This window comes from Muntiacus reevesi, chromosome 22, assembly GCF_963930625.1.
Source record: "Muntiacus reevesi chromosome 22, mMunRee1.1, whole genome shotgun sequence".
Taxonomy (NCBI): Eukaryota; Metazoa; Chordata; class Mammalia; order Artiodactyla; family Cervidae; genus Muntiacus; species Muntiacus reevesi.
Window position 1 is genome coordinate 44,609,106 of NC_089270.1, and position 18,796 is coordinate 44,627,901.

The 18,796-nt window shown below is 43.6% G+C and overlaps 1 protein-coding gene across 6 annotated transcripts in view; it reads right to left on the minus strand.

The window, feature by feature from the left end:
- PDGFRA (platelet derived growth factor receptor alpha) overlaps nucleotides 1–18,796 on the minus strand; it is a 48,922-nt gene that overhangs the window by 23,433 nt on the left and 6,693 nt on the right. For all 6 annotated transcript variants that reach the window (XM_065913963.1, XM_065913969.1, XM_065913968.1 and 3 more), the window contains exons 2-9: nucleotides 16,019–16,079; nucleotides 14,249–14,566; nucleotides 10,339–10,599; nucleotides 9,186–9,316; nucleotides 5,244–5,415; nucleotides 4,962–5,151; nucleotides 2,330–2,445; nucleotides 1,270–1,396 (exon numbers count right to left, since the gene is read on the minus strand). In XM_065913963.1, the coding sequence (XP_065770035.1) occupies nucleotides 1,270–1,396; nucleotides 2,330–2,445; nucleotides 4,962–5,151; nucleotides 5,244–5,415; nucleotides 9,186–9,316; nucleotides 10,339–10,599; nucleotides 14,249–14,566; nucleotides 16,019–16,067 (1,364 nt within the window). In that variant the 5' untranslated portion in view covers nucleotides 16,068–16,079. The remainder of the gene's footprint in view (nucleotides 1–1,269; nucleotides 1,397–2,329; nucleotides 2,446–4,961; nucleotides 5,152–5,243; nucleotides 5,416–9,185; nucleotides 9,317–10,338; nucleotides 10,600–14,248; nucleotides 14,567–16,018; nucleotides 16,080–18,796) is intronic.

The window sequence follows — 18,796 nt, forward strand, 5'->3', positions numbered from 1 at the left end:
GGGGGTGGAGCACTGAGAATCATTTAAGATGGCGAGCAGCGCTGACCCTGTCTGCATTTGCAAGGCTACAGATTGGTGTTTTAGATGCAGATTAACCTTAAAACTTGTTCTCCGAGAGAGAATAACCTACATGTGGGTAATTAAAAGTTAACTGTTGGAACTTGCCTGCGGGTCCAGTGGCTAAGACTCTGAGCTCCCAATGCAGGAGGCCTGGGTTTGATCCCTGATTAGGGAACTAGATCCCACATGCCCCAACTAAGAACTGGCATCTAAAGATCCTGCATGCCGCATGCACATGACCCAGCACAGCCAAATAAATAAAAAAAAATTTTAAAGTTAACTCTTTATGAAGGCAAGGCAGAAATAAACAAGTTCAATACAACAGAACTACCTGTCACAAGCCTTGAACCCCTGGTCAAACTGGACTTCAAGAATGTTTAAGTATCCCAACATCCCACCCCTCCAAAAGAGGCCTGGTGCCCTCCCTTTTCTCCACCCACACTGTGGGGACCCCCTCAGGCATAACTAGGATTGGACCTAGAATCCAGCCCCAGTCTAGATCCAAGTCCAGTGCCTGTTGGCCTCGGGTGCCAGGGGGAGGAATGTCAGCCTCCAAGAGAAGCTCAGAGGCTTCGGAGCACAGTGGGCACCCCGGGAAGGAGTGCACGCACACTGCTCAGGTGCCCACTAGAACGTCAAGGTCAAGGTCAAGGAATGCGGGGTGGAGGAGGGACTGGCGAGTTACCTCCCACCACCCAGCAGGTAGAGAGGAGCCCCCTGGGCAGCATCATCATGCATGTTCACACGCCAGTCTAGCCACCAAATAAAGTTCACCAAAGACAAAATGTGAGATGAAAACATGGGCCTACCAAAACATGGGAGGAAAGATCCTCTTAGAGCGGGTCTTTAAATTCGTGCTCTTTTCAGATTAGAGACCCTTTGAGAATCCGTTGAAGGCTATAGACCTTCTTCATACAGCTACTCATGAACACAAAAGCACATGCACACATCTACACATGCACACACACAAGCATGCACGCACATGCATGCACATACGCGTGTGTACACATATGTGCGCACACACACACACACACACACATACACACGCATGGTCCATGTTTGGAACCCTATCTTGTAGTTTGACCTAGGCCAAATAAGAATCACAAATGCCAAAAACAGAGCCAGCCAAAGAAATAAAATGCATTTGAGGTTCTTTGTGCCAAGGAAGAAAGAGCCTGACCCCAAAAGAGAAAGGAATGCTTTCCATACTTCTTAATATCCTTGCAAACCATCCACTCGATATCAGGAAGAGGGGTCCCTTCGGCTGTGCATCTCACAGTCTGGCCTCCGTTAGAGCCATGGTGATCGTCAACCAAGTCCAGTATGGAGGATGGAACTGCAGGAGGTGAAAAGAAGTCAGAACCGGATGGCTGGCACACCAGAACTGTGGGGGACTACCAAGTGGAATATGGGTTCAAAACTTGCCCACATAACATTTGAACCTATAAATCAACCACCACCCAGCAGGGAGCTGAGACCAGTCATGTGCATAATAACACTCCAGTTTGCACAGATCCAGCCGGTTACAGGCATGCTTAAGGCATCTGTGCCCTGTGGTATTTTAAATCTGGTGTAAAGAAAGCAAAAGCCCCGTGTTTATTTGATGTGAAAGACAAAGAGGCTCTTAGAATTATAGCTTGGGAATCAGCTTACAGATTCATCTAAACGGTAGGATCTAAAGCAGCATTTACCAAAGTGCAATATTATTACATTTTAAAGATTCTTGTTTGTAACTGGTGATCAAATAAGTTAGAAATATGCTAATACCTGTATCACAGATTGACTATGAGGGTCAAATGAGCCTACCTAGACAGTACATGGCCCATGGTAGGTGCTCAGTGAATAGGTGCTAAACTGGCATATAAACAGACTTGGGCACTCCATTCTGGGAGGGGCTTCTATAGAGGTCTATAAGGAACGCTAGGCACAAAAAGCCAAAACACTCTGGAACAACTTAACGTCATCTGGACCAAAACATATAATTTCACTCTTTCCAGAACTGGAGGTACCTAATTGAGAAACAGGTGGTAAGGAAGTGATTGGAGCCTAGGAATTCCAAGTCAGACAGTCCAGACTAGCCTGGAACCTCCCAGAATTATGTGAATTCATAAGTCCAACAGAGCTACACCTGACACCCAAAGCCCCTGCTTCTCCCCTGAAAGGGTTGCTTTTCCTTTCAAGACCTGTGGGACAAGGCCAGGCTCTTCATGGGAGATTCTCAGTCACCCACCCACCGAGCTAGAGTTATTTTTAACTGGCTCTTACATACCTTGAGTCAAGAGTTCAAAAGTATAGCTCTTCACATCATCTTCATTTTGAACTACAATAGTATAATGGCCGCTGTCTTCTTCCTTTGCTCGGATCAGCTTTAATTTGCTTCGATAACTTAAAAGAAAAGGACTGTGTTTCAGCAAGGAGTAGCCCAATAAATTCCAGTCGTTAAGCAATTACCATATTCAATTCAAATGTTGTTAAAAAACATCTTGTCCATATGATCTCTTTCCTCGGATTTTCCTTATATTATCTATGCACTGAATGTCTGAGCTGTAGACATTTCATTCTTAAACAGAAGACCAGAGATGAGCAAAGGCTTATGTGGCTACAAGAGCTGTCAGTTCTGCTAAGGCCTGACTTCTAGATGGGAAAAAACAAATCTTACCATCTTTCCTTTTATTTTAATCCTGGATTTTTATGTTTAAGAAAAAAATACTTGCCAACACTGTTAAGCAAATATACTCCAATACAAAATAAAAATAAAGACTTGATTCCCCTTAACATCCATCATATGAGTGATTCAGCCAAATACTGGAACATCTATGGAAGAAACAATAGAGACACTATCTCTGTATTGATATGGAGAGGTAACTGGGGTATAAAACTCCTGCTTGCTTGTATTTGCTTAAAAAACTCTGGAAGGTTTCATAAGAAACCTTCCTAACAAAACTAATAATAGTATTCCTTGTGGGTGGGGAGGAGGAGGTACCAATGCATACTAGGACAGGAGTGAGGCTTCTCACAATGCACTGTCTTTAGGTGTGAATGTTTTTAAAGTGCAAGATGCATCTTAAACAAAAAAATAGAGAAACATATGCTTTCACACCTCATTAAAGAGAAGTTTCTCCAAAAGATTGCTTACACGTGTAATAAATGACATTTTGGTGTGCGTGTGCGCGCGCGCGCGCGCGCATCAGTAAAGCATCTGCCCATCTGACTGTCCTTTCCAACAGCGTGGAAGAGCAAGCGGAGTGAGAGGAAGGGCGCTGGTCATGGAAGGAGGAGACCTGGGGCGTTACTGAAACTCTCCAAGCCTCAGGTCCCCTATGGGTACCATAAGGGATAACTATATGCAAGGCGTAGAGTCACTGTGAGAATTAATTACATGAACCAATCTACAGGAAAGCATTTCAGAGGCTCCAAGATAGCATGCAAATGTCAAGTCTTCCAGCCAAGACACTGGATGCTGGAGATATGATGAGCACACCAGGCTGGCTTTCCGTCTGCCGCACCAAACTGAGCACCTCTGGAATGGGTTTCTTTAGAGCCCCCCAAGCACCCCTGGCTGCCGGTGACCAGACAGTCTGCCGTCATTCATTTTTTGCACTTGTCCAGCCAAGGAAGCTGTGAATCCACTAGTTTTAGGGAAACCAGACACCCCTCCATCGTGTGCATCCTTACATTCCCTGGCCTGTCATGGGGACCAGAAGGAGATGTGCTGGAGGAAATAAAAAAACACCTTAAGAGACAGCTCTCCTGGACTGCTCCGCGGACAACCACCGTCTGGTCATCGCGACTGATGGTAGCTTGCAGACAGCCCTGGGTGTCTCAAGTGTTGGCTACGCTGGGATCACCCTATTTCTCTCTGGCCTCACAGCCTAGTAGAAAGTTAGACACTGTCCGCTTCTCTGTGTTCCTACATTTCGTGTCTTAGCAAGCCTTCTGGATCCAGTATCCCACTTCTATCTCTATTACTGTTCCACAGAGGTTGTCACATTCCATTTTCCCAGATGTTACTTCTCAGTTACGCATTCAGTTCAGAAAGAAGGAAGCAAATCCTGAAATTAAGTGAACTAATGGCAGAGGTGCTATCTTCTCCTCTTTCCTGAAGGCTTGAAATAGAGGATTTTGTCTCCTTGGAAAGGTCTCTGACAAAGATGTAGGGCTGGATTAGCTGAGCCCTTCAAGAGGGATCTTCTGCTCTCAGATTCTAATCAGAGCTTAAAGCTTCAAGAGACCTCCAAATATCATCCAGTTCCTCATCTTGAAGGACATTAGGTATTATTAACCCTACATTATAAATGAGGAAGCTGAGGCTGAATGGTGACTTGTACAAAACTCCACCACTAGTTAAGAGATGACAACAGTCTACAACTCCTCAGAGAACAAGGATCTGAACTATCCATTGTATGTTCTCTCCTAACCAAATTTACTCAGACACTACTCTTACTTCCCATGAAAGCCTCACTGGGGAAAATGTGTTTCAAATTAAGCCAATGATGCTGTGTTTCATGTAGGCATATGCTATAACTGCCCTGGAAATGGAATCACCATACATATCTACTTGCAATATGGGTGATGGATATCAAGGAATATATATGAAACCCAAATGGGTCCAATTTTACTTTCTTTCCTCCATCCCTTGCTGAATCCAGTAACATGTCTTTCATTGGGACCAGAAATTTTTCAGTTCTCTCTTTTCATTTCATTGTTACATATTTACCAACATACTATTATTGCATTGCAACATTGTCATGAAATGTACCTGATTTCCAGTATCTCCTATTTCTGATTGCTAAATTTTCTATATTGACTCTTGTTTGGGGTCATAAGACACACACAAACCTCAGTCTATCTAAGAAATACAATACCAAGAAAAGGCAAACTTGAGAAGGGTGTTTCTTTACCTTATTTCCTGAATCTTTTCTATGTCAGTGGTGATCTCCGTGAGATTCTCAATCAGAGTCAGGTTGTCCTTCAGCCAGGTTATCTTGGGAGGGGGATAGGCCTGCACATCCACCACAAAATGCTTGACTTCATGCAGGTTGACAGCTTCCAACAGGTTAAAGTTGGGTTTGATTTCAATAAATCCTTTCTCTGTACAGGGAAGAGTTTCCATTAAACAATGATCACCTCACGGTGGGTCCCGAGCACCATGGCCGATGGGCATTTTAGGAAGCAGAGTATACCGTGAACAGAAATGGTGACGTTCCTCATCTTTTTGACCTCCTTGGTGGCCTGGTGGGCTGCACACTCATAATCTCCACTGTCTTTCACTGTGGCCTCGGGAACCCTCAGAGTGTACACCAGCTTGATGGCCGGGAACTTGGTTTCTTCCAGCCTCGTGATGCCTTTGCCTTTCTACAGCAGAAGGGGAGGAAGGTTGACTTTAACAAGCTGTCTCCTAAGAGTGAACCTCTGTGTAAGTTATGGACTCGGTGATAATGATGCACCAATGCGGGTTCCTGGATTGTAACAAGTGTACCGCTCTGCGGGGATACTGCTCTCCCCCATCTGGGGGAGGCTGTTCCTGTGTTGAGCCCAGAAGGCAATACAGGAAGTCTCTGTACTTTTTACTCAGTTTTGCTGTGAATTTAAAGCTGCTCTAAAGGGACTTCCCAGGTGGTCCAGTGGCTAAGACTCCATGCTTCCAATGCAGGGGCTTGGGTTCAATCCTTGGTTAGGGAACTAGAACCCACATGCTGCAACTAAAAATTCCACATGCCGCAACAAAGATCAAAAATCCTGTGTGCCACAACTAAGATCCAGTGCAACCAAACGAATATTTTTTTAAATCAGTCTAAAAAATGAAGTCTAATAAAAAATATTTTTAGCCATGTTCCTTTGAAAATCCGGTATTGAAAGGATATTTAATGTCACAGTAAGGTGTTTGTGCTATACTGCCACAAGAAAAAATATATAACAAAGCATATTTAAAGCATATCTATTAATTATTACATTTATAAAGTATTTAAAGGACTTATCTCCTTTAAATTATATTGGGGGTGGTTCTGGGAAGTGGCTTTTCATCTGTTTCTCTAAATTTTAAAGTTATAATAAGCCTGCATTTTTTCAAAAAATATCAAACAAAAACTATGATTTATAAACCGGTACTTAGATTATATATTTGGGGGTCAAACAACACATAGTTTTATTTTGAGGAGATTAAATTATCTCCAATAAATGAAAAGAAGCATTTATGTTTTAAGGATTAAAGGCATCAAATATGGGCTTCCTTGGTGGCCCAGTGGTTAGGAATCCACCTGCCAGACCTGTCTGGTGATACCGTGGATGAGAATCCGCGGGCCAAATCAGGGACACAGGTCTGATCCCTGGTCCAGGAAGATTCCACATGTCATGGAGCAGCTAAGCCCATGTGCCACACTGCTGAGCCCAGGCCCTGCAGTCCATGCGCTGCAACTGCTGAAGCCCTCCAGCCTTAGAGTCTGTGCTCGGAAACAAAAGCCACCACAACGAAAAGCCCGTATGCTGCAACAAAGAGTAGCCCCTACTTGCAGCAACTAGAGAAAGCCTGTGCAAGGTAACAAAGACCCAGCACGGCCATAAATATAAAAATAATTAAAAAAAAAAAAAAAAGAATCCACCTGCAATGCAGGGGACATGGGTTTGATCCCTGGTCTGGGAAGATTCCACATGCCACAGGGCAACTAAGACCACAAGCTGCAGCTACTGCAGCCCTTGAGCCTAGAGCCCAATGCTCCAAAATAGGAGAAGCCGCTGCAATAAGAAGCCCTCACAATGCAACCAAGAGAAGCCCCTGCTCTCCCCAATTAGAGGAAGCTTGAGGGCAGCAACAAAGACAAAGCAGCCATGAATAAGCAAATAAATGAAACTTAAAAAAAAGTTTCTATAAAAAATAAAACTAAAGGCAATCAAGTATGAACAGGAAAATAGGATAGTTTTACACTTGGGGGAAGATGTATACCTACTGGTCTACGATTATCTCTTCAGTACATGAGGTTATAGGGCAGTATGTGAAAATGTCCAAGTTTCAATCAGACACCCCAGGGAGAAAGGAAAGGGGCAGCCAAAGCATGGGGAAGAGAAATGGAAAGAAGGAGAGATACTATCAGATGCCAAAGAGAGAGCATGGAGCAGAAATCTGCGAACTAGGAGTGAAGGGGGAAAGACCATATATATATACATATATGTGGTTTTTGCTCTCCATAAGGGCACTGCATTAAACACTGTTAAAAGGTTTCTGCGTGGGACCATCATAGCCTTTTACACACAGTTCATACACACTTACCATGATGGGTTAGAATGAACGAGAACTGGACTTAACATACACACACCAATACATATAAAATAGGAAAACAACAAGGGCCTACTATACAGCACAGGGAACTATACTCAATATTTCGTGATAATCTATAATAAAAAGAATCTGAAAAAGAATATATATATATTTTATATATATTTATATAACTGAATTAGCTTGCTGTATACCTGAAACTAACACAACTTTGTAAATTAACTACACTTCAATAAAATAAAAAAAGAATGAGTGAGAGCCTATGTGTAAATCCCCAAGGACCAGAGATGATGCAGTGGCTCCCCTTCCCCATCTCCACTCCTCCCTTCTTCTTTCTGTGGATGGGCCAGCTTCCACCAGAGTGCTTGGGATTCAGCGAACATCACTAAATCTCTATTTTTTAAAAATTTTTTATTGTAGTGGTTTTTGCCCTACATTGACATGAATCAGCCATGGATTTACATGTGGTCCCCATCCCGATCTCCCCTCCCATCTCCCTCCCCATCCCATCCCTCTGGGTCTTCCCAGTGCACCAGCCCTGAGCACTTGTCTCATGCATCCAACCCGGGCTGCTGATCTGTTTCACCCTTGATAGTATACTTGTTTCAATGCTGTTCTCTCTGAACATCCCACCCTCGCCTTCTCCCACAGAGTCTAAAATTCTGTTCTGTACATCTGTGTCTCTTTTTCTGTTTTGCATATAGGGTTATTGTTACCATCTTTTTAAATTCCATATATACGTGTTAGTAACTGTATTGGTCTTTATCTTTTTGGCTTACTTCACTCTGTATAATGGGCTCCAGTTTCATCTAGTTCATTAGAACTGATTCAAATGAATTTCTTTTTAATGGCTGAGTAATATTCCATTGTGTATATATACCACAGCTTCCTTATTCATTCGTCTGCTGATGGGCATCTAGGTTGCTTCCATGTCCTGGCTATTATAAACAGTGCTGTGATGAACATTGGGGTGCACATGTCTCTTTCAGATCTGGTTTCCTCGGTGTGTATGCCCAGGAGTGGGATAGCTGGGTCATATGGCAGGTCTATTTACACTAAATCTCTATTAAATGATTCAAATTATGCCTGTTCACTGAAGGAAAGTTATGCATAGAAAGACCAGGCAGGGAATTCCCAGGTGGTCCAGTGGTTAGGACTCTGTGCTTCCATTTCGAGGGGCCTAGGTTTGATCCTCGAGTGCAGCTGCAAGGTACAGCCAAAATAAAAAAACAAATGAATTTGTTTATAAAGTAATTTCCCTGCTGGTCCAGTGGCTAAGACTCTGTGCTCCCAATACAGGGGGCCCAGGTTGGATCCTGGTCAGGGAACTAGATCCCACATGCTGCAACTAAGAATTTGCATGCCACAACTAAAAGATTAAGACCTGGCTCATACTAAAACAAAGGCAAGACCAGGCAGGCAAGAAGTAGAGTATCCTGGGTGTCCACACGGCAGGGAAGCAGGCAAGCAGCATTATCCAATGCCTCAAAACTCAAAGGCATGGAAGCCAAGGAAAGGAGAAGTCATGACTTTCAGCAATCAGGAAGGTTTAAAATTCATTTGTGTTTTGCTTTGCTAATTTTTTGGTCATTATCCTGTAGCCATATAACCTGTCTATTTGATGAAAAGGAGCACTCAGTGTGAAACCTCTATGCATTCTGAAGGGCCTGGTTCAGCTATCATCATCTCAGACTCTCCCACTGCTCTAAGAGCCGCAGCATCTTCTTGTCAGAGTCTGTATCAGAGACGGAAAGCTAAGGTCAAGAGGAGGCCTGTGTCACGCCCCATGAGCGATAGGTCTTTGAAGCCCTACTGTGATCCACTCCCTGCCACCAGGGGCCTTGAGGGTACTTACCATTTGTCCAGGGTAAGTCCACTGGAAGTCAACCACCTCGTTGTTAAAGACGGTGCAGGTGACCACAATCGATTCGCCTGCCTTATATACAGTCTTAGGAGATTCCATCTCCAGATCAAGTTTTGATGTTGCTATTTAAAAAAAGAACAAACACAGGACCTAAATGTCCAAAGTATAGTCAGGATCTTACAAGGTTTTAATTTTTAAAGAAGATTCTGAAAAATAATTTGCAAACAACTTTGATCAAGACAAAATTTTGAAACTCTCAGAAGCCTTGATCTGCATTGACATACATAATTTGGTATAAAGTAAAACACATACACATATATACGTATACACACATGCAAAACAATAACAATAGTAATAATAACTTCCAGTTTGCCAGAAGACCACATTCGCATCCCCAAGCATTTGGGTGCATTATGACTACAATCACTTCTATTGACAGAGCAAGCCTTTACTGACTTCACTTTCCTAGCCACTAGCTCCTATCCCATCATTTATTTATTCTCCTCTTCTCTCCCATTCTGCTCCCCAGTTATCCTCAGCATTTCTAGAACCTAGCATGGAGTCTGGCATAAAATAAGCCCTTCACAAGAGTTAAACGGCATACTCTCGCTAATACCATCCCTGCATGTAAGTGCTCTATAAATGTGTTGGCCCAAGAGTGGTTTATACATTCCCATTTGCATTAACCACTCACATCAAAGGGATGAAGTCGACAGCTACCAGCTTTTCTCAAAATCACTTTTCCCAAGTTATTAAAATTAACCTAGAAGTCCAACCCCCACAGGTGTGTGTTTGTAGTTAAGGCCTTTGTAGTCAGGAATGTGACTAAAGCAGTAAGAGGCTTATGCAAGAAAAAAAACTTCCTTACAGTATACTGAAGTTAACTGATGAAACCTGAGATCGTACGGGGGTAGGAAAGACTTTGCCTTTGGTAATGCCAAGCTTCACAGTACTGCAGCCACGGAGATCAGCTTAACACTGTAGGCTCAAGGTGGGGTTAACCTACCTTTCGGGGGTTAATGCCAAGTCCCCATATCGGAATTTGGGGGCTCCATCACTAGGGACTAGGATTTTAAAAGAAAATTCTACATGCATCTGATGACTTTGCCTGTACCTCTTATTTAGAGAAGAGAGGGCACAGTACCTGTGTAAGCATAAACATTGAATGGAATGGTCTGGAACTTCTTCCCTCTGACCGTGGCCTCACAGATATAGAGCCCGACAGCGAAGGTTCCTTTAAAGCCTTGTCTGCTGTCATAGGAGGCATGCACTACCCCCTCACTGCTGAGTAAGGTCACCGGAGTCTCAGGATCAGTCGTGCGGCATGGGATGATGACGGAATCTTCGTCCTCCACGATGACCAAGGAATCTGTCATTCCTAGAGGTACGAAGGCTACATCTGGGTCTGACATTTGGGGAAAAAAATGGAAAACACATTAAGGATGAATTTCACCTTCACACATATATGCAGAAAGATTACTTCTTTGGCATTAGTCATATTAGGTATGAATTTTACCTTTACTCATAAATCCAGAAGTGTCACCCCACTGACATTTGTCATCCTAACAGCTAGAAGGTGATTTTTTTAAAGTATGAACAATACCAAATTGCCCGTGCCTTCTTAAAAAATACTGAAAACAAATATAAATATTGTCAGAAATGGAGGTCAAAATTTAAACTACAAAACACAAAACAAAATGGACATTAAAATAATCAAGCCTGAAAAAAATCATCAGGTCTGCTCAAAACATGAGAAAATACTCATAATTTTTGAATTATGCTTTTTACAATGCCTGTAACCTATAGCTGTATTACCTGAAAAGTAGTAGAGAAATCTACCAAAAAAAAAAAAAAAAACCTCTCAAATAACAAATAAAATGTATAATTCCACAGCCTGAGAATTTTCTTTTCCAAAGAAAACCAGCTGTTTAAACTACTTAGTAATAAGTACTGAGAGTTTGCAGCATCAGTTTCACAAAGGATACACAACTTTAGATAATTGCAAAGAAGATCTCTAGCAATGCAGAGTCTGGCCAGAGGATGTTTGTGCTGGGGCAAGGGAGGAATAGGAAAAATCTCTGGACAATCTCAGGCAGATCAAGACTCAGTACTTTTAACAAACCCACCTTCCTACCACTGTCTTCAAAGCAGGGGAGCACTTATGTGAGAATGACAATGGGTGACATACTAAATATCCACCCCTTTTGAAACAATTTTTTTTTCACTTGTTAGGAAAGAAAGTTGATACAGATGAGAATGTCAGAATAGAAGTGAAGAGGGTTTAGATCCATAGTCACAGAAGACAGAGAAAGGTGCCAATTTTAAACTTTTTTTTTTTTTTTTTAACTGTTCCATGCAGATAAGGGATTTAGTTCCCTGACCAAGGATCAAACCCAGGCCCCCAGAAGTGGAAGCTCACAGTATTAACCAACAGACCGCCAGGAAAGTCCCAAGGAGCCAATTTTAAAAACTTGAAAAAAGCAGAAAGGTAGGAAGAGACACTTCTGAAACTCTCTCACTCAATGTCTGCTAAAACAACACAGATGGCAAGAGCTATAAATGGCTTATATGCTTGTTGATTGAAGCCAAGTACTCTAGTTGTGGGGATTCCCAGGTGACTCAGCGGTAAAGAATCCGCCTGCCAATGCAGGAGGTGTGGATTCGATCCTTGGGTCGGGAAGATCCCCTGGAGAAGGAAATGGCAACGCACTCCAATATTCTTTCCTGGAAAATCCCATGGATAGAGCCTGGTGGGCTACCGTCCGTAGGGTTGCAAAAGAGTCACAACTTAGCGATTAAATAAGACCAAAATTCTACCTGTATTCCCCTTTAATTCAACCATCTATATACTAAAATGCCATGGCTTGAGTTTGCTTTTAGAGTTCCAAATTCCTGAATCCTATTAGCAAAGATTCCAAGAAACAAAGCCACAAAATAACTTCAAGTTAAAATATACAGTTTGATCCATAACACATCAGCCAGAGTATCCTTTAAAGTTCAAGTCTTCCCTACCATCAAGTACTACATATGCAATGCAAGATCCAGGTTCGATCCCTGGATTGGAAAGATCCTGTGGAGAAGGGAATGGCAACCCACCAGTATTCTTGCCTGGAGAATTCCAAGGACAGAGGAGCCTGGCGGGGAGCCTGGCGGGCTACAGTCCATGGGGTCGCAAAGAGTCGGACTGAGCGACTTTCACTTTTCACAGATACAGACACAGGTACAGAGATAAACACAGATCATTACCAAGGAATGCCCAGAGACTGCTGGGTGGGTGGTAAACGTCTCAAGCTCATGGCTAAGTCTAGTTGATTAGGGTGGCTGCTGCCAGAAAGCTCCACATTCTGCCTGACTCTGAAATGCATCCCAACCTTAAGCCGTGCCCTCCAGAGATGTTTCCAGACAAAGACTGTGTGGAACCGGGTCTCCTCAGACTGGAGGACTCCCAGGCCTTCTTTACACAGAGGTCTAGGACCCCTCTACCCCACCTTTCTTCCCTCTCTCCTTCGTTTAGGGTCACGCTGGCACTGCACGCAGACAACTCTCCAGCTTCTGCGGGATCCCTCCTCATTTTCTCTCATAACCAGCGAACCAGTGAAGTTGCTCAGTCATGTCCAACTCTTTGCAACCCCATGGACTGCAGCCTACCAGGCTCCTCCATCAATGGAATTTTCCAGGCAAGAGTACCGGAGTGGGTTGCCATTTCCTTCTCCAGGGGATCTTCCCGACTCAGGGATCGAACCCAGGTCTCCCATGCTTTACCATCTAAGCCTCCAGGGAAGCCCTTCTCTCACAATATAATATTATTTAATATTAATTATTTAATTAATAATTAAATTAATTTAATTTAATTTAACATAACCCTTTAATATAACCCTTGCATATTTAACTCCACCTTACTCCTATGCTGGCATTTGCTTCTTGGAGGACAAAACACAACATCGACCAAAATTTTCAATCGAAAGAAAAAACCCATTCCAACTCATCAAGGTTAAATACAGGCACACTTAGTTTACTGCACTTTGCTATACTGGGCTTCACAGATACTGGATTTTTCACAAATTGAAATTTTGTGAACGCTGCATCCAGAAAATCTATTGGTGCCATTTTTCCAACAGCATTTGCTCACTCTGTGTCAAATATGGGTAAATCTTGTAATACTGCAAATGTTTTCACTATCATTACATTTGTTACAGTGATCTGTGATTGGTGATTTCTGATGCTACTACTGTAAAAAGATTACAACTCACTGAAGGCTCAGATGACGGTTAGTATTTTTAGCAATAAAATATTTTAAAATTAAGGTATGTATATTGCTTTTTAAGACATAATGCTATCGCACACTTAACAGGCTCCAGTGTGGGACTTCTTTGATGGCCCAGTGGTTAAATCTCTATACTCCCGATCCAGGAGGCACAGGTTTGATCTCTTGGCCAGGGAACTAAGATCTGGCATGCCACAAGGCATGGCCAAAAAAAAAAAAAAAAAAAAGGCTACAGAAGTGTAAACATCCAATGCACTAGAAAACCAAAAATAAAAATATAAATTTGTATGACTGAATTTATTGCAATATTCACTTTTTGTTTGGAGTTGGGAACCAAACCCACAATCTCTCCAAGGCATGCCTGTATATGTTTTCTTGAATTTGAAAAATATCAGTTATCTGGAAGCCATTATAATGAACTATAAGCCACTCCGAGATAAGGCCTACCTAACTAATTTTTGTGTCCCCAACACTTAGCAGTGCCTGATACCCAGTCCATGCAAGTATTTGCTGAACTTGATCAAACTGAATAGAAATGAGTACATTTCAGATTTTCCTCACAATGCCAATAAAAGATGCCACAATGAAATGATTTTAAAACACTACAGTTCTAAAATGTTAACAATGAATATTTCTGGGTGATGACATGACAAATGATATTGATTTAAGCTTGTGTGTTTGTAGTTTTCAATTCTCTGATAAACATTTATTATTTTTATACTTCTAAAAACTTTCATACAATTAACAGGCAAGCCAGGACAAGCCTGTCCGGGGGACCCAGGCAGCTCACCGGGCACGTAGATGTAAATGTGTCTGCCCTCGATCTCGTTCTCGTCCACCTGCGTGTGGTTGTAATAGCAAGTGTACGGCCCAGTGTGGGCCGCCGAGGCGCTGACCACTTCCAGTACCGTCACAAAAAGGCCACTGTTGTTCTCCTCGTTTCTGATTTCCACATCGGGGTACTCTTCTTCAGACATGGGGTACTGCCAGCTCACTTCACTCTCCCCAAAGCATCTCAGAGAAAAGGATGAATTCAGCTGCACAACCCTCTCATTTTCATTGGGCAGGATGGAGGGTAATGAAAGCTGGCAGAGGATTAGGCTCGGCCCTGTAAAAGGAAACACGCTCTGAATAGGATGCGGCCCGAAAGGACGGTCTCACCCAGAGCAGCTTCTATGAACAATGACCATTTCTACGCAAAAATTCGTTAGCCTGGACGCCCATGACAGGCCCCCCATTATGAACAGCACCGCATCTGCTAAGAGCAGCAAATGCTCCAAAGGCCTCAATAGCCCTGTCCAGCCCCTGCTGGGCTCACCCCTCCAAACACTCCAGGGGACAGAGGACTTCTCACTCCAGTTCCACATCTTAGACTCTTATGTATGACCATGAAATAGCACAAGATGGCATAAGCTCAAGCTCATATGGGCTCTTTACTGTCTGCGTTCCCTATGGACAGAGAAACGGGCTGAACGAAGCACAAGGCAGATTTGTGCTCAAGAAGTGTGCATCTTCCGTTTCTCACAATACTCTGGCGTGCCTCCTCTCTGTTGACTTCCAGAAACCAAAGTAGGAGGATGTGGATTTCAATTCAAAAAGAATAAGCCAAGCCCAAGAGTGAAAACTCCTGAGTTCATCTTAGAACCTAAAATGTCAGTTCAGCTTCCCCTGTCTATAAAACTGGTAGAAGAGATATTATGACTAAATTATGCACTCAAGATATCTGATCTCCCTCTATGCCTGGTGCGGGAATTCACCCAACTTCAGTATGGGTCCACTCTGACTGGCCAGCTTGTTAAGCGGGACGTGTAAAGTGCACCTGAGTCCCTATTGTCCTGAAGGTGAGGAATACAGAGTGGACTTCAGAACTCCTAAATCACTGATCATGCTCAAGTTGCCATATCCATCCAGGTGAGACCTAAAGAGACTCATAGCCTTAAGTTAACTCCTCAGACTAGAAAAACACTGGTGTCGTGGTGAACATCTGCAATTCATGATTATCTGGATGAAAACTAAGAAAGTCCAATAAATATTTCAACAGATGGCCCCGCTGGCATCCGCCTGGTGGAAAAGTTAGTGAGCTTCCCCAAGCGTAAGACAGTGAGTAATTCAGTTTCAAGGCCAAAGGTGACTCTAAGATTTTGCAGCAATTAAAGCATCTTCCATTTAAGACAGGTATAATTTCCTGGATGAAAATTTCCTCTATTTGTTTCCTTTGGGCATTCTTGAATTTATTTCTCTGACCCACCTCTCCTGGAAACCCATGACCCAGGAAATGGAAGAGAGTGGCAGACAAATTTAAACTGTTATTCCTAACAGCATGTCAACGCCATGATGACATACATACTAAAATAGCCACTGGAGAACGTTCTTTTTGGCATTAGAGCAATCCTGCAAGGGGAACTGAATGTGCGCGGTCATTCTAGAGAGCATCTTGTTTCTCTTTACTCTTTTGGACTGCTTGCAGGAATATAGGCAATACACCCCAGAGCACAGAACTTAGCGGGGGGGGGAAAGAGTTCCCCGATGACAACAACTCAGAGAGGCTTGAGATCCATACCTGTGAATAGACAGCCTAAGGCCAGGAGTGCCCAGTGGGAAGTCCCCATAGTTCTGGAAAACTGAAAAAGTCAAAAGTCAAACAGAAACAATGTTAGTCAATAAAACGACTAGTCATGAGCCTACTTCTCTTTGTGCTTTGCGCTATGGAAAATGTTAACGACATCATTTCAGTCAACAACATCCTGGTTTAAGTAAGATTCACAGTTAAAACAGTAAAATGCCTAAGAAGCAGGAATTAGATAGCCTTGTGTGGGCCCAAGACCATGACAGGAGCCAGCTGAAGCCGAAACCCTTTTTGATTGCCTGCAGCTTTCAAATTCCAAAACGTCTCGCTTTATTGTCTTGGAACATGTCCAAAAGTACAGAAGAACGGTTCCTCTTAAACCATTTAAATTGATTGCGAAAAACAAATAAACATGTGTATTTACTCAACTCCTAAACTTGAGCTGTTTTCACTCAAAATGGGTTGTCATTTGCTTTCGGCTTTGCTAACAAAGTATGCGGTCACATCCTCAGCAACCTTTGGAAAAGATGCTTGGACTGCCAACGGATGTCTTAATATTTGAGAGCCAATCTGGGTGGAGGGTGCCAGAAGCTGCATCGCCCAGCATCCCTCAGAGGATATCATGCACAGATCTGCAGGCTCAGGCCTGGGGCCCCAGTCCAAGCCCTCCCAGAACCTGCTACACTTAGAGACAGGCTAGACAGGGCGCAGAAAGCCCGGGGCACAGGCGTGGAAGGCGAAGAGTAAAGGAAGGGAAGAAGTGAGAGGGAATGAGAGAGAAAAGTGTGGCTAAACTCCTGCTTCAGGGATACAGTGAAGCACAGGATAAAATCCGATGGACGATTCATTTTCACACAGGTCCCTGTCCCCTCAGAAAGCAAGTTCTCCACTCCGATCTCCTGCCGCGAATTCTGGGGAACAGAAGGTCAGTGCAGAGAGAGACTGAAACCCAATGTCAAGCTGAGACACAAACAGGGGAAAGCAGCGGGCGAGCAAGAGACGGTAAGGGAAAGTAAGGGGGGAAATGAAGAGGGACCCGAGCTGCCCGGAGGTAAAACCATGGAAGAGTCTGTTCCGCTCCACCTTCTGAAGTGGCCCCTTTATCCTTTTCTTTCTACGTACGCCTCACGCATTTTATCTTCTCCCCCTTCACTTCGCACACGAAGGAACTGAGAAAATGATCTTCCTGAGGTCGACCCGAAGGAGCTTGCAGGGGTTGAGGCCACTGAGCACCCAAGTTTCAAATAAAGAAGCTCCACTCAGCGTCGTGGGCAGCGGCACAAGCTGCAAGATGATCCTTAAAAAATCACCCAGGCCAGGGCTTGGGATACACTGGGTCCCTGAGTTGCTCAAAACCCCAATTCACGCAATGGAACGAGTTCATGGCACTTAATTTGTTCCATAACTGACTTTGGAAACTAAGATGTGTGTGCATGATTCCTGAGTAAACTGTCTAAAAAACAGAAGAAAACAGTCAATGTTGCCTGTGTTTAGCCCTTGTTTCCTCCTCCTTTTTTTTTTTTTTTTTTTGTTGCAGAGGATCCAGTAGATAACAGCCTAGTAGTTTTCAGTAGAGCCTGATCTTTTATTTTCGCTTGAAACTGGCAACTGGTCTACCTGCAGACATCAGATTTCTGCCTCCTTAAAGTCTACCAGTTAAATGGAGGGGGAAGAAAGGGAAAAGATGGAATGCTGATAATGGGGAGGGAGGAGTTAGGAAAAAAATGATGATAATTCTGATTTCTCCAAAGCAGAACAAGAAACCAGTATTTGCTCAAAGTGGTCATGTGTATGCCATGCTTGTTAATAATAATCCTTTGAGATATCTGATGTTTTAAGTGCCACTTGAGGCTCAGAGAGGCTCAGCAAATGACCCAATATCACACAGCTGGTAGTAAAGCCAGGATTCTAACACCAAGTCTGTGTAATGCAAAAACCACGCTCTCTCCAAGCCACCATATGGTCTCTCTCAAGGGAAGGTCAGTGTTTCAGCCTTGTGGACTCCCCACATCCTCAACTATTTCCTCATGCAAATTGGGGCCCTGCTTTCCTCCTCTGCTCACTGCCACAGCGAGAGCAATCTGCACAATGCTGGCTGGATGACGGCCTCTGAGGATCCTGGCATGTGCCAGGGATTCAGGGTTTTCCTCACTGCTGCAATGACGGGCACAGGGTCCCCAGAGCCAGGCTGGCCAACCTGATTTCCCACATGGCCTGCGTGTTTGTACATGTAAATATCAGCCTCCCACTGATAATCCACTTAGCGAACTTCAAAGGAGCCCTCCACAGCCAGCTTGATGCCTTGGGTTTTATCACATTTATATCCTGCAATGCTCTAGTGGGCCTTGCCAATGATGCACTCTTAAAGCATTCCCAAGCTCAACAGAGGGGCTCACTGCTTTTACAGGCCAGGCTCTGAAGGGCATTTTGCTCTGGCCAGGCCCACCAGACTTCCTTCTGTGCATCCAGATATGGGGGACCCGATGCCAGAGAGGATTACTTACTGACATACGAGTGGGTAATGAAAACAAGACCTCCGAGCAAGCGATAATGGTGCAAACACTGAAAATCAACATGCGTGTGCTCACCATTTCAAACTCCCATCTCTGATAAGCGTGGCTCCCTGGCTAGAAACCCAGGAGTAGTTGTGAAGTTTCATGTCATTACTCATCTGTGACTCAGACGATTTACTCGTGGATAATTGCAGACTGAGCCCTACAGGGAGGTGATGGAAACCACCTGGGAAGAACGCAGCCTTCCCGCCTCTTGGCC